Genomic DNA, 15,627 nt, shown 5'->3' on the forward strand with positions numbered 1-15,627 from the left:
CCACACAGAAGGGAAAGAGAACCCCACCAAAACCCTTCCATCAAGGACAGAAGGAGTCCACCATCAAAACACCTCCATTAAGGGGAGGAGACGACCAACAAAATCCCTCCACCCAGGAGATGTGACCCCTGCCAAAATCCCTCCATCCAGGAAAGAGACCCCCACCAAAACCCCTCCATCCAGGAGAGGAAATCCTCATCAAAATCCCTCCATCCAGGAGAGAAGTGACCCCCACCAAAACCCCTCCATAAAGAAGAGAAACAAAGCCCCACAAAAACCCCTCCACTAAGGAGAGGAGAGTCCTACCAAAACCCCTGCACCCAGGAGAGAAGGATACTCCCACCAAACCCCCCACCACAAGAGAGAAGGAGACCCCCAACAAAACCCTTCAATCAGGAGAGGAGACCCACACCAAAACCCCTCCATCCAAGAGAAAAGGAGACCCCCACCAAAACCCCTCAATCCATGAGAGAAGGATGTCCCACCCACCAAAACATCACCATCCAGGAGAGAAGGAGACCCCCCTCCAAAACCCCTCCATCCAGAAATGAAGGAGATCCCCACTAACACCCCTCCACCCAGGAGAGAAGGAGACCCCACCAAAACCTCTCCACTCTGGAGAGGAGACCATATCCAAAACCTCTCCAAGAGAGAATGAGTCCCCCACCAAAACCTTTTCTTCCAAGAGAGAAGGAGAGACCTGACAAAACCTCTCCATCCAGGATAGTAGTAAAGCCCCACCAAAACCCCTCCATCAGGAAAAAAGGAGATTCCCACCAAAATCCCTCCATCCAGGAGATAAATGACCCCCACCAAAACCTCTACATAAAGAAGAGAATCAAACTCCCACGAAAACCCCTCCACCAAGGAGAGAAGGAAAATCCCACCAAAACCCCTCCATCCAGGAGAGGAGACCCCCACCAAAACCCTCCACCCTAGAGAGGAGACCACCACCAAAATCCCGCAATACAGGAGAGAAGGAGGCCCCCACCAAAACCCCCACAACCAGAAGAGAAACAAACCCCCACCAAAACCTCTCCACCAAGGAGAGATTGAGACCCCCACCAAAACTCCTCCTTCCATGAGAGGAGAACCCCACCAAAGCCTCTCCATCTAGGAGAGAAGAACACCACCAAAACGCCTCCATCCTGGAGAGGAGGGGACCCTCACCAAAACCCCTCGATCCAAGAGAGAAAGAAACCCCCTCCAAAAACCCTCCATTCAATAGAGAAGCAGACCACCACCAAAATCCCGCCACCCAGCAGAGAAGGAGACCCCCACGAAAACCCCTACTTCCAAGACAGAAGGAGCACCCCACCAAAACCCCTCTATCCAGGAGAGGAGAACCCCACCGAAACCCCTTCACCGAGGAGAGAAGGAGCTCCGCCAGCCTTCTACCGAGGTGAGGAGTTCCGTCAGCCAGCTCTCCACCCGGACATTTTCCATCTCCCTCACCAACGTCCACCTGTGCTAATCAGCATGCCTTGGGCAGATGGGCATTATGGTAAACCATAGTGTGGTCCACACTACACCCTGCACTCATCCCCCACTGGACAATTCAGAGGAGGAACGCATGATTCCGGAAATGACCAGATCACTACCAATGCTGCAAATTGAGCAGCAGTACTATGACTACATCAAATCCCAGCACTGTACCAGATGTCACAAGGCCACAAGGGTTAACCCACAGGGCAGTGCCATGATGCCTGAGCGCCGCTTATCTCTACACACCCCTCAGTGTGCTCACATTGTGCTGTTCATATAGAACAGGGGCAGAGATAATGGGGAGGACAAGGGTGACCAAGGGGATCCAGAGCACACCAGCGGCACGGACCAGCAGAGAAGCAGACGCTGAATGGCTCAGTCTCATGCCCCTGGCAGGATTCTACTGGAAGTGAGAATGACCCTGCAGAGACTTTCCCCTTCATATTCTAGGTTCGAAGACGTCTTCTGGTGGCCGCCCATGTTACATTAAAGGGAACCTGAGAGTCCTGAGGAAGAGGACTGAGGGCCCAGGAGACGGACAGAGACGTCTGGAGAAGAAGGACAGAGTAGTCTAGTCTGGAGAAAAACAGAGGAGTCTGGAGGAGGACAGAGGAGTCTGGAGGAGGAGAAGGACAGAGGAGTCTGGAGGAGAAGCACAGAGGAGTCCAGAGGAGAAGGACAGAGGAGTCTGGAAGAGGAGAAGTGCAGAGAAGTCTAGAGAAGGAAAAGGACAGAGAAGTCTTAAGGAGGAGAAGGACAGAGGAGTCTGAAGGAGGAGAAGGACAGAGGAGTCTGGAGGAGGAGAAGGACAGAGGAGTCTGGAGGAGGAGAAGGACAGAGGAGTCTGGAGGAGGAGAAGGACAGAGGAGTCTAAAGGAGAAGGACAGAGGAGTCTGAAGGAGGAGAAGGACAGAGGAGTCTGGAGGAGGAAAAGGACCGAGGAGTCAGGAGGAGGAGAAGGACAGAGGAGTCTGGAGGAGGAGAAGGACAGAGGAGTCTGGAGGAGGAGAAGGACAGGAGTCTGGAGGAGGAGAAGGACAGAGGAGTCTGAAGGAGGAGAAGGACAGAGGAGTCTGAAGGAGGAGAAGGACAGAGGAGTCTGGAGGAGGAGAAGGACAGAGGAGTCTGGAGGAGAAGAAGAACAGAGGAGTCTGGAGGAGGAGAAGGACAGAGGAGTCTGAAGAAGGAGGACATAAGAGTCTGAAGGAAGAGGACAGAGAGGTCTGAAGGAGGAGGACAGAGAAGTATGAAGGAAAAGGAGGGCACAGGAGTCGGAGGACAGAGGAGGAGAAGGATAGAGGAATCTGGAGGAGGACAGAGGAGTCTGGAGGAGGAAGAGGGCTGAGAAGTCTAGAGGAGGAGGACATAGGAGTCTGGAGGTGGACAGAGGAGTCTGGAGGAGGACAGAGGAGACTGGAGAAGGACAGAGGAGTCTGGAGGAGGAAGAGGGCTGAGAAGTCTAGAGGAGGAGGACAGAGAGGTCAGGAGGAGGACAGAGGAGTCTGGAGGAGGAGGAGGACAGAGAGGTCAGGAGGAGGACAGAGGAGTCTGGAGGAGGAGGAGGACAGAGGAGTCTGGAGGAGGAGGAGGACAGGAGTCTGGAGGAAGGAGGACAGAGGAGTCTGGAGGAGGACAGAGGAGTCTGGAGGAGGAGGAGGACAGGAGTCTGGAGGAGGAAGACAGAGGAGTCTGGAGGAGGAGGATAGAGGAGTCTGGAGGAGGAAGAGGGCTGAGAAGTCTAGAGGAGGAGGACAGAGAGGTCTGGAGGAAGGACTGGGGGGTCTGACAGCATGTTCCTCCCCCTCTCACTATCAGGTTACATCTATTCTCCAGTCACAGGCAGGAATCTGTCAGACTTCCGACTTCAGCTCTGGATGTGACTGGAGGATGAAAGCAGGAAAGTATCTGGAAGGTGCTGAATATAGAAATACAATGTGTCATGATGTTGATTTTACAGTGGCAGAATCTCTATATAGAGCAGATGGTGAGGAAGGGCAGAGGTCAGAGACAGAGGGTCGGTATCCAGCGCAGGAGTGGACAACCTTTAGGCGTCTCTGGGTCACAGTGAAAAAAGAAGCTACCTTGGGCCGCACAGGGATCTTTGGCCACATGATATGGTGTCACCAAAGCTCCTTCTTCCTTTTGAAACTGCACTGATGCAGAAGTGACATTATCAGTGCAATTCCTGTGTTATAAAGATGTTGTGTAGGGACCCACAAAGAGCAAGTTTGGTTAGGAGGGCCCCTCTAACTCACCCCCAGCACTGGCCCAACACAGGCAATGCTAGTGCTCAGTAGTAACATTGTTAACTAACCATGTCACATTTTAGAAAAATAAGCATTTCATAACAAAAATAAATGATAAAAGACAAAAAGTTATGATGGTGCGGGGACACGGAGAGGTAAAGCACAGGGGGAGAGGATGGTGCGGGGACACGGAGAGGTAAAGCACGGGGGAGAGGATGGTGCGGGGACACGGAGAGGTAAAGCACAGGGGGAGAGGATGGTGCGGGGACACGGAGAGGTAAAGCACAGGGGAGAGGATGGTGCGGGGACACGGAGAGGTAAAGCACGGGGAGAGGATGGTGCGGGGACACGGAGAGGTAAAGCACGGGGGAGAGGATGGTGCGAGGGCACGGAGAGGTAAAGCACAGGGAGAGGATGGTGTGGGACACGGAGAGGTAAAGCACAGGGGAGAGGATAGTGCAGGGACACGGAGAGGTAAAGCACGGGGGGGGAGGATGGTGCGAGGGCACGGAGAGGTAAAGCACAGGGAGAGGATGGTGCGGGACACGGAGAGGTAAAGCACAGGGGAGAGGATGGTGCAGGGACACGGAGAGGTAAAGCACAGGGGAAGAGGATGGTGCGGGGACAAGGAGAGGTAAAGCACGGGGAGAGGATGGTGCGAGGCCACGGAGAGGTAAAGTACGGGTGGAGAGGATGGTGCGGGGACACGGAGAGGTAAAGTACGGGGGAGAGGATGGTACGGGGACACGGAGAGGTAAAGCACAGGGGGAGAGGATGGTGCGAGGGCACGGAGAGGTAAAGCACGGGGGAGAGGATGGTGCGAGGGCACGGAGAGGTAAAGCACGGGAGAGAGGATGGTGTGGGGACACGGAGAGGTAAAGCACGGGGGAGAGGATGGTGCGGGGGCAGAGGACACGGACAGGTAAAGCACAAGGTGGGAAGAGTCAGTGAGGGGCAGAGGAGGCAGAGAGGTAAAGTACAGGGGGAGAGGATGGTGTGGGGGCAGAGGACACGGACAGGAAAAGCACAGGGGGGGAAGCGTCATTGGGGGGGCAGAGCACGCTGAGAGGTAAAGCACAGGGGGAGAGGATGGTGCGGGGACACGGACAGGTAAAGTAAAGGGGGAGAGGATGGTGCGGGGACACGGAGAGGTAAAGCACAGGGGAGAGGATGGTGCGGGGACACGGAGAGGTAAAGCACAGGGGAGAGGATGGTGCGAGGGCACGGAGAGGTAAAGCACAGGGGAGAGGATGGTGTGGGGACACGGAGAGGTAAAGCACGGGGGAGAGGATGGTGCGGGGACACGGAGAGGTAAAACACGGGGAGAGGATTGTGCGGGGACACGGAGAGGTAAAGCACAGGGGAGGGGATGGTGCGGGGACACGGAGAGGTAAAGCACAGGGGGAGAGGATGGTGCGGGGACACGGAGAGGTAAAGCACGGGGGGAGAGGATGGTGTGGGGACACGGAGAGGTAAAGCACAGGGGAGAGGATGGTGCGGGGACACGGAGAGGTAAAGCACGGGGAGAGGATGGTGCGGGGACACGGAGAGGTAAAGCACGGGGGAGAGGATGGTGCGGGGACACGGAGAGGTAAAGCACGGGGGAGAGGATGGTGCGGGGACATGGAGAGGTAAAGCACAGGGGGAGAGGATGGTGCGGGGACACGGAGAGGTAAAGCATGGGGGAGAGGATGGTGCGGGGACACGGAGAGGTAAAGCACAGGGGAGAGGATGGTGCGGGGATACGGAGAGATAAAGCACGGGGAGAGGATGGTGCGGGGACACGGAGAGGCAAAGCACGGGGAAGAGGATGGTGCGGGGACACGGAGAGATAAAGCACAGGGGAGAGGATGGTGCGAGGGCACGGAGAGGTAAAGCACAGGGGGAGAGGATAGTGCGGGGACACGGAGAGGTAAAGCACGGGGGAGAGGATGGTGCGGGGACACGGAGAGGTAAAGCACGGGGAGAGGATGGTGCGGGGACACGGAGAGGTAAAGCACGGGGGAGAGGATGGTGCAGGGACACGGAGAGGTAAAGCACGGGGGGAGGGGATGGTGCGAGGACACGGAGAGGTAAAGCACAGGGAGAGGATGGTGTGGGACACGGAGAGGTAAAGCACAGGGGAGAGGATGGTGCAGGGACAAGGCGAGGTAAAGCACAGGGGAGAAGATGGTGCGGGGACACGGAGAGGTAAAGCACAGGGGAGAGGATGGTGCGGGGACACGGAGAGGTAAAGCACGGGGAGAGGATGGTGCGGGGACACGGAGAGGTAAAGCACGGGGGAGAGGATGGTGCAGGGACATGGAGAGGCAAAGCACAGGGGGAGAGGATAGTGCGGGGACACAGAGAGGTAAACCACGGGGGAGAGGATGGTGCGAGGGCACGGAGAGGTAAAGCACAGGGAGAGGATGGTGTGGGACATGGAGAGGTAAAGCACAGGGGAGAGGATGGTGCAGGGACACGGAGAGGTAAAGCACGGGGGGAGAGGATGGTGCGAGGGCACGGAGAGGTAAAGCACAGGGAGAGGATGGTGCGGGACACGGAGAGGTAAAGCACAGGGGAGAGGATGGTGCAGGGACACGGAGAGGTAAAGCACAGGGGGAGAGGATGGTGCGGGGACAAGGAGAGGTAAAGCACGGGGGAGAGGATGGTGCGGGGACACGGAGAGGTAAAGCACAGGGGGAGAGGATGGTGCGAGGGCACGGAGAGGTAAAGCACGGGGGAGAGGATGGTGCGAGGGCACGGAGAGGTAAAGCACGGGAGAGAGGCTGGTGTGGGACACGGAGAGGTAAAGCACGGGGGGAGAGGATGGTGCAGGGACACGGAGATGTAAAGCACGGGGGGAGAGGATGGTGCGAGGGCACGGAGAGGTAAAGCACAGGGGGAGAGGATGGTGCGAGGGCACGGAGAGGTAAAGCACGGGAGAGAGGATGGTGTGGGACACGGAGAGGTAAAGCACGGGGGGAGAGGATGGTGCGAGGGCACGGAGAGGTAAAGCACAGGGAGAGGATGGTGCGGGACACGGAGAGGTAAAGCACAGGGGAGAGGATGGTGCAGGGACACGGAGAGGTAAAGCACAGGGGGAGAGGATGGTGCGGGGACAAGTAGAGGTAAAGCACGGGGAGAGGATGGTGTGGAACACGGAGAGGTAAAGCACAGGGGGAGAGGATGGTGTGGGGACACGGAGAGGTAAAGCACGGGGGGAGAGGATGGTGCGGGGACACGGAGAGGTAAAGTACGGGGGAGAGGATGGTACGGGGACACGGAGAGGTAAAGCACAGGGGGAGAGGATGGTGCGAGGGCACGGAGAGGTAAAGCACGGGGGAGAGGATGGTGCGAGGGCACGGAGAGGTAAAGCACGGGAGAGAGGATGGTGCGGGGGCAGAGGACACGGACAGGTAAAGCACAGGGGGGAAGGGTCTTTGAGGGGCAGAGGAGGCAGAGAGGTAAAGCACAGGGTGAGAGGATGGTGCGGGGGCAGAGGACACGGACAGAAAAAGCACAGGGGGGAAGGGTCATTGGGGGGCACAGCACACTGAGAGGTAAAGCACAGGGGGAGAGGATGGTGCGGGGTCAGAGGACACGGACAGGTAAAGCAAAGGGGGGGAAGGGTCATTGAGGGGCAGAGCACGCAGAGAGGTAAAGCACAGGGGGAGAGGATGGTGCGGGGGCAGAGGACAGGTAAAGCACAGGGGGGAAGGGTCATTGAGGGGCAGAGGAGGCAGAGGTAAAGCACGGGGGAAGGGATGGTGAGCGGAAGAAGACGTGGAGCGGTAAAGCATGGGGGGAGTGTGGGGGCAGGGAGAGGATGCAGAGAGGTACAGCACAGGGGGGCAGGGACGTGCAGGACAGAGGACGTGGAGCAGTAAAGCATGGCGGAAGGGACGTCGCCTTCTTTAATAGTATAGTTTGGGCCCAGGCAGCATAAGCTTCCAATCACCTCAGTGAGGAGTCCAGAGGGATGACTGACAGGAGGAGCGGAGGAGGGTTTCTTTTCAGCATGCACGAGGCAGAGGATAAAATCTGAAGAGGAAGGTGCCATGACAGACAGAGCACAAAGCATAAGAGTGGAGCTGAGCAGCACCAGTCTGTACAGGCGCCTACAGGGAGAGAAAGCAAGGTGGGTGGGGGTCTTTAGCACCATGCAACGGATGGAGGGGCTCTAATGGTGACGCTCACCAACCTTGCACATGGAGGGTGGCGTTGCCCTCGTCCATGTCAAACATGTTGGACCCGGTGCAGAGGTAAATGCCGGCGTCTCCCGGCTGCACATTACGGATGGTCAGGATACCATTGAAGTCCATCGCTCTCTCTGGCAACTTCCCATTGCTTTGACTGGTCCACACCAAGGTGTAAGCCGGGGACTGAGGGAAGAAGCAAGTAGCACTGAGTAGTAGAAGGGCAAGTAAGAGGAGCTGAAGGGTAAAGCAGGCGAGAGGTCTCCCTGTGGTCCTCTGCATCAGGGCCTCTGCATACACTGCTGTACAGAGCAGGACAAAATCAGCTCGTCTGCTCACCGTGCTCTTTGCTGTACATATGAAGGTGACATCTGAGCCCTGCCGGACGCTCTGGACCCTCTGCTCCTCCACAGTCACGGTAATGGGCCGGACGGCAGCAGCTGAAAGACACCAACATCAGCAACGTCATCTACCAGACACAATCATTCACTGTCAGCACAACCCAGAGAGCCGGAGTGTAAGGAGCCGCAGTGTAAGGAGCCGCCGTGTAAGGAGCTGCCGAGTAAGGAGCTGCCGTGTAAGGAGCCGCCGTGTAAGGAGCCGCCAACTAAGGAGCCGCCAAATAAGGAGCCGCCGTGTAAGGAGCTGCTGAGTAAGGAGCCGCCGTGTAAGGAGCCCCCCCGTGTAAGGAGCCGCCATGTAACAAACTGCCGTGTAAGGAGCCGCAGTGTAAGGAGCCGCCGTGTAAGGAGCCGCCGAGTAAGGAGCCGCCGAGTAAGGAGTCGCCGTGTAAGGAGCCGCCGTGTAAGGAGCCGCCGTGTAAGGAGCCGCCGAGTAAGGAGCCGCCGAGTAAGGAGCCGCAGTTTAAGGAGCTGCCGAGTAAGGAACCGCCGAGTAAGGAGCCACCGTGTAAGGAGCTGCAGTGTAAGGGGCTGCCGAGTAAGGAGCGGCAGTGTAAGGAGCTGCCAAGTAAGGAGCCACCAAGTAAGGAGCTGCCGAGTAAGGAGCCGCTGAATAAGGAGCCACCGAGTAAGGAGCCGCAGTGTAAGGAGCCGCCGTCTAAGGAGCCGCCGAGTAATGAGCAGCACTGAAAGGAGCCGCCGTGTAATGAGCCACCGTGTATCGAGCTGCCGTGTAAGGAGCCGCTGTGTAACGAGCCGCCGAGTAATGAGCAGCAGGGTAATGAGCCGCAGTGTAAAGAGCCGCAGTGTAAGGAGCCGCCAGGCACCAGCAGGACAAGCGGGCAGCACCAGACGGTAATGTACGGCATCTCTACTGCACAGGAAGAAACACCAGAGGAGCAGAAACATCACACAGAAACCAGAGCCCCGAGCGCCGGGTTATAGGGGGAGATAGAAAGACACCAACAAGGCACAAACCTCAGCGCTGCACGGTGCGGAGCGTCCCGGGAATGGCGGCATAAACCAAAGAAAGGCAGTGTTATGAGCAGAACAACACTAGTGGGCAGAAGGCAGCAGGGTATATAGTGGGCAGCAGGGTATATAGTGGGCAGCAGGGTATATAGAGGGCAGCAGGGTATATAGTGGGCAGCAGGGTATATAGAGGGCAGCAGGGTATATAGTGGGCAGCAGGGTATATAATGGGCAGAGGGCAGGAGGGTATATAGAGGGCAGCAGGGTATATAGCGGGCAGAGGGCATATAGAGGGCAGCAGGGTATATATAGAGGGCAGCAGGGTATATAGTGGGCAGAGGGCAGGAGGGTATAAAGAGGGCAGCAGGGTATATAGTGGGCAGAGGGCAGGAGGGTATATAGAGGGTAGCAGGGTATATAGAGGACAGCAGGGTATATAGTTGGCAGACGGCCACAGAGTGCAACAATATGCAAAGGTGAGCACAGGACAGCGGTGAGCACAGGGCAGCGGTGAGCACAGGACAGCGGTGAGCACAGGACAGCGGTGAGCACAGGACAGCGGTGAGCACAGGACAGCGGTGAGCACAGGTCAGGGGTGAGCACAGGGCAGCGGTGAGCACAGGGCAGCGGTGAGCACAGGGCAGCGGTGAGCACGGGACAGCGGTGAGCACGGGACAGCGGTGAGCACGGGACAGCGGTGAGCACGGGACAGCGGTGAGCACGGGACAGCGGTGAGCACGGGACAGCGGTGAGCACGGGACAGCGGTGAGCACGGGACAGCGGTGAGCACAGGACAGCGGTGAGCACAGGACAGCGGTGAGCACAGGACAGCGGTGAGCACAGGGCAGTGGTGAGCACAGGGCAGTGGTGAGCACAGGACAGTGGTGAGCACAGGGCAGTGGTGAGCACAGGGCAGTGGAGCACAGGGCAGTGGTGAGCACGGGGCAGCGGTGAGCACAGGGCAGCGGTGAGCACAGGACAGCGGTGAGCACAGGACATTATGGCCCAGTTGTGGAGAGTTAAGGCGAGCACATGAAGACAGGCGGTTTCTCTCACCGTCGACGATGATCTCGGCTCGGCTGGTGTTCACGTACTTGTAGTTACGGCAGGTACAGATGTAGACGCCAGAATCTGATGGCTGCAAGTTAGAGAAGTGTAGGATCTCACCTGAGAGAGAGAGAGAGATCAAGACAGGTGAAGACTGGTATGCGGTCAGACACACATGTTGTTATAGAGCAATGTTCCCCAACTCCGGTCTTCAAGAGCCACCAACAGGTCATATTTTCAGGATTTCCTTAGTATTGCACAAGTAATATTTGCGTCACTTGCACAGGCAAGCATTCAATCACCTGTGCAATACTAAGGAAATTCTGAAAACATGACCTGTTGGAGGCTCTTGAGGACCGGAGTTGGGGAACATTGTTATAGAGGGAGGGAACTAATTTAATCGCATCCAAGACTTCTCCTACGCGGCCTGATATCAGGAGACGTCACACGAGAAGACTCATGTTTATTGTACTTGTCTATCTTTGCCTCATTCACATATAAAGCACCATGGAATAAATGGCGCTATAAAAACGTATAATAATAATATCAGGAGACATCACAGGAGGAGACTCTGCCTGGCCTGATATCAGGAGACATCACATGAGGAGACATCACACAAGGAAATTCTGCCTGGGCCAATACCAGGAGACAGGACATGATGAGACTCTGCCTGGGACGATTTCAGGAGAAATCACAAGAGGAGACTCTGCCTTGCCCAGTATAAGGAGAAATAACATGAGGAGACTCTGCCTTGCCCAATATAAGGAGACATCACACGAGGAGACCCTGCCCGGGACAATTCCAGGAGACATCACACGAGGAGACTGCCTGGCTTGTTATCAGGAGAAATCACAAGAGGAGACTCTGCCTTGCCCAGTATAAGGAGAATCACACGAGGAGACTCTGCCTGGCCAGGTATCAGGAGAAATCACCCGAGGAGACTCTGCCTTGCCCAATATAAGGAGACATCAAACGAGGAAACTCTGCCCGGCCTGATATCAGGAGAAATCACACGAGGAGACTCTGCCTGGCCAGGTATCAGGAGAAATCACACGAGGAGACTCTGCCTGGCCAGGTATCAGGAGAAATCACCCGAGGAGACTCTGCCTTGCCCAATATAAGGAGACATCAATCGAGGAAACTCTGCCCGGCCTGATATCAGGAGAAATCACACGAGGAGACTCTGCCTGGCCAGGTATCAGGAGAAATCACACGAGGAGACTCTACCTGGCCAGGTATCAGGAGAAATCACACAAGGAGACTCTGCCTTGCCCAGTATAAGGAGAAATCACACGAGGAGACTCTGCCTTGCCCAATATAAGGAGACATCACACGAGGAAACTCTGCCCGGCCTGATATTAGGAGAAATCACACGAGGAGACTCTGCCTGGCCAGGTATCAGGAGAAATCACACGAGGAGACTCTGCCTTGCCTAATATAAGGAGACATCACACGAGGAGACTCTGCCTGGCCTGATATCAGGAGAAATCACACCAGGAGACTCTGCGCAGCCGGATCTCAGGAGAAATCACACGAGGAGACTCTGTCTGGCCTGATATCAGGAGAAATCACACGAGGAGACTCTGCCTTGCCCAATATAAGGAGACATCACACGAGGAGACTCTGCCTGGCCTGATATCAGGAGAAATCACACGAGGAGACTCTGCCTGGCCTGATATCAGGAGAAATCACACGAGGAGACTCTGCCTGGCCTGATATCAGGAGAAATCACACGAGGAGACTCTGCCTGGCCTGATATCAGGAGAAATCACACGAGGAGACTCTGCGCGGCCTGATCTCAGGAGACCTCACACAATGAGACTCTGCCCAGTTTGACATCAGGAGACATCACATGAGGAGACTCTGTCCGAGCCGATTTCAGGAGACACCAGATATGGGTGATGTACCAGACATGTCAGTTTCTGGCTTTGTTGTACCTTTTTCCCGCAGCTGGGTGACTGCAGAAAGAGGTCTCCCATCTTCTCGAGACCAGAAATAGTAGTATGGGGGGTCGCCACTTCCCTGGCATCGGAGACTCGTCTCACTACCTGCAGTGACAGATTTCTTCTCGGGGTAAATTCGGACGATGAAATTTGATTGTCTGTCTGGAATAGAAGTGGGACGATGTATCACCTGGCTCTGTACACTGATTGCAGCAGCTTTATCATCCAACCATGAGCATGCCTTCTTACCCTCGGGGACACACTTCTGTCCGCGGACACTGGGATTGCCAATGTATCCTGCAGCGCACCTGTCGCAGAAGATAAGACCATAAGATGAGACTGCACTCTTGGTGTCACTGCTCCTCCTGTTTGCCGGGTACAGGAAGCAATCTCCACACAAATGGGGAGAATAACCTAACGTGCCGGACATGTGCCACCGATCTGACTATACATTACACGGCAGTGAACCAGGGAAGAGAGCAGGACAGGGACAGGAGACCCTAGCCGACCCTCTGTACACAGGAGGACAAGCACACAAGGATCCATCTTAGAACTGACCTCTCGCAGTATTGTCCTGTGTACCCTATGGGGCAGGCCGTGCACCTATAGCCTCCAGCACCATCCGGCTCACAGGTTTTAGAAAACCTGAAATTCAAAACGACAGAAATTCAAAGAGAAGTGTAGAAATATCATGAAGAAACAATATAAAAAAGGGCAGACGAGGAAGAAAGCAGAAGGACTCAAGGACACAAGGGCATGAGAAACGAGGGCAGAACAGGACGAGGGAGGACACAGGAAGGAGAGGACGAGGGCAGGAGAGGATGAAAGCAGAAGACAACAAGACAGGAGAGGACGAAAGCAGAAGAAGAAGAGGACATGAAAGGACGAGGGCACGAGAGGACGAGGGCAAGAGAGGAAAAGGGCAGGAGAGGACAAGGGCAGGAGAGGACAAGGGCAGGAGAGGACAAGGGCAAGAGAGGGCAAGGGCAAGAGAGGGCGAGGGCAAGAGAGGACGGGGGCACAAGAGGAAAAGGGCGCGTACACAGAACGAGGGCACGAGGGCAGGACAGGACAAGGGAACAAGATTACAAAGGTAGGAGAAAACAAGAGCAAGAGAGTACGAGGGCAGAAGATTACGAACGCAGAAGAGGACGAGGGCACAAGAGGACGAGGGCACAAGAGGACGAGGGCACAAGAGGACGAGGGCACAAGAGGACGAGGGCACAAGAGGACGAGGGCACAAGAGGACGCGGGCACAAGAGGACGAGGGCACAAGAGGACGAGGACACAAGAGGACGAGGACACAAGAGGACGAGGACACAAGAGGACGAGGGCACAAGACGTCGAGGGCACAAGAGGATGAGGGCACAAGAGGACGAGGGCACAAGAGGACGAGGGCACAAGAGGACGAAGGAAGGAGAGGACAAATATGCAGGAGAGGACGAAAGCACAAGAGGACAAGGTAGAAAACAGTGAGGATGAGGGCGGAAGACAAGAAAGAGGTTAGAAGAGGATGAGGCAGAACAGGACGAGGACAGAAACCAGTGAAGATGAGGGAAGGAGAGGACTAGGGCAGGAGAAAACTAGGGCAGGAAAGGACTAGGGCAGGAGAGGACAAGGGCAGGAGAGGACTAAGGCAGGAGAGAACTAGGGCAGGAAAGGACTAGGGCAGGAAAGGACAAGGGCAGGAGAGGACTAGGGCAGAAGAGGACTAGGGCAGAAGAGGACTAGGGCAGGAGAGGACTAGGGCAGGAGAGGACTAGGGCAGGAGAGGACTAGGGCAGGAGAGGACTAGGGCAGGAGAGGACTAGGGCAGGAGAGGACTAAGGCAGGAGAGGACTAGGGCAGGAGAGGACTAGGGCAGGAGAGGACTAGGGCAAAAGAGGACTAGGGCAGGAGAGGACTAGGGCAGGAGAGGACTAGGGCAGAAGAGGACTAGGGCAGAAGAGGACTAGGGCAGGAGAGAACTAGGGCAGGAAAGGACTAGGGCTGGAGAGAACTAGGGCAGCAGAGGACTAGGGCAGAAGAGGACTAGGGCAGGAGAGGACTAGGGCAGGAGAGGACTAGGGCAGGAGAGGACTAGGGCAGGAGAGGACTAGAAAACCAAACCAGAACACAAGGATTCCTAAAATATAACTTTTAATATATAAAGTTAAAACCACAGAGTTCTAAAATTGAGGACAACACAATGAAAATGAATAACCAAGGGGGACTAACTGACCCCTATCAAATACCCTACTCCTGTCCACTACCTATTTGCGGAGGTTGGCACCCTAAGTTTCTGCGGTTGGCGCCCCCGCTCCACGAAGACTGGCCCTGATGGCCCTACAAATGCCCTATAGTCCCTAATAGGTAGTGTCACAAATATAAGCAGACCCAAAAACCAAAAATATTATAAAAAATTAGCAAAAATAGTTTGTATAAAGAATAAGAAAAAATTAGAAAAAACAAACTAAACAAAAAAACAAAAATCGTTTTAGAGCCAACATGGCTCTAAAACGATTTTTGTTTTTTTGTTTAGTTTGTTTTTTCTAATTTTTTCTTATTCTTTATACAAACTATTTTTGCTAATTTTTTATAATATTTTTGGTTTTTGGGTCTGCTTATATTTGTGACACTACCTATTAGGGACTATAGGGCATTTGTAGGGCCATCAGGGCCAGTCTTCGTGGAGCGGGGGCGCCAACCGCAGAAACTTAGGGTGCCAACCTCCGCAAATAGGTAGTGGACAGGAGTAGGGTATTTGATAGGGGTCAGTTAGTCCCCCTTGGTTATTCATTTTCATTGTGTTGTCCTCAATTTTAGAACTCTGTGGTTTTAACTTTATATATTAAAAGTTATATTTTAGGAATCCTTGTGTTCTGGTTTGGTTTTGTAGTCTAGGACTCCATTGGAATTTGCTTTTGGTCTTTTTCAGGAAAGGACTAGGGCAGAAGAGGACTAGGGCAGAAGAGGATGAAGGCAGAACAGGACGCGGGCAGAACAGGAGGAGGGAAGAAGAGCATGAAAGCAGGGCAGAAGAGGACAAGGACAGAGGAGCACAAAGACAAGATATAATGAGGGTAGGAGAGGACATTGAGGAAAGACTATTACAGGTCTGTGAGGATCAAATACGACGGACAGAATAGGTGGAGGAGAGAATACTTCTATATCGTCTCTGTTCCATTGCCGCACATGGGTATACTTACTGGTTCTCGGGGTCACTTAATGGGCATGCACAAAGCTGGCAATCCTCAGGGGTTCCCGCAGTGGCATCGCCATAGAAGCCAGGAGCACACTTGTCACATAACTCACCGGCCGTATTATGTAGACAGTTCTAGGACAAAAAAAATTGTCAGTAAAGTAGTAAGGACCA

General features: G+C 54.9%; 1 protein-coding gene across 5 annotated transcripts in view; it reads right to left on the reverse strand.

The window, feature by feature from the left end:
• The window catches only part of HSPG2 (heparan sulfate proteoglycan 2), a 237,714-nt gene that overhangs the window by 78,807 nt on the left and 143,280 nt on the right, over positions 1-15,627 (reverse strand). For all 5 annotated transcript variants that reach the window (XM_077260474.1, XM_077260476.1, XM_077260475.1 and 2 more), the window contains 7 exons: positions 15,461-15,588; positions 12,831-12,917; positions 12,522-12,580; positions 12,267-12,434; positions 10,339-10,449; positions 8,249-8,349; positions 7,915-8,095 (listed from right to left, as the gene is read on the reverse strand). In XM_077260474.1, the coding sequence (XP_077116589.1) occupies positions 7,915-8,095; positions 8,249-8,349; positions 10,339-10,449; positions 12,267-12,434; positions 12,522-12,580; positions 12,831-12,917; positions 15,461-15,588 (835 nt within the window). The remainder of the gene's footprint in view (positions 1-7,914; positions 8,096-8,248; positions 8,350-10,338; positions 10,450-12,266; positions 12,435-12,521; positions 12,581-12,830; positions 12,918-15,460; positions 15,589-15,627) is intronic.

This window comes from Ranitomeya variabilis, chromosome 4 (assembly GCF_051348905.1).
Source record: "Ranitomeya variabilis isolate aRanVar5 chromosome 4, aRanVar5.hap1, whole genome shotgun sequence".
NCBI classification, from domain to species: Eukaryota; Metazoa; Chordata; class Amphibia; order Anura; family Dendrobatidae; genus Ranitomeya; species Ranitomeya variabilis.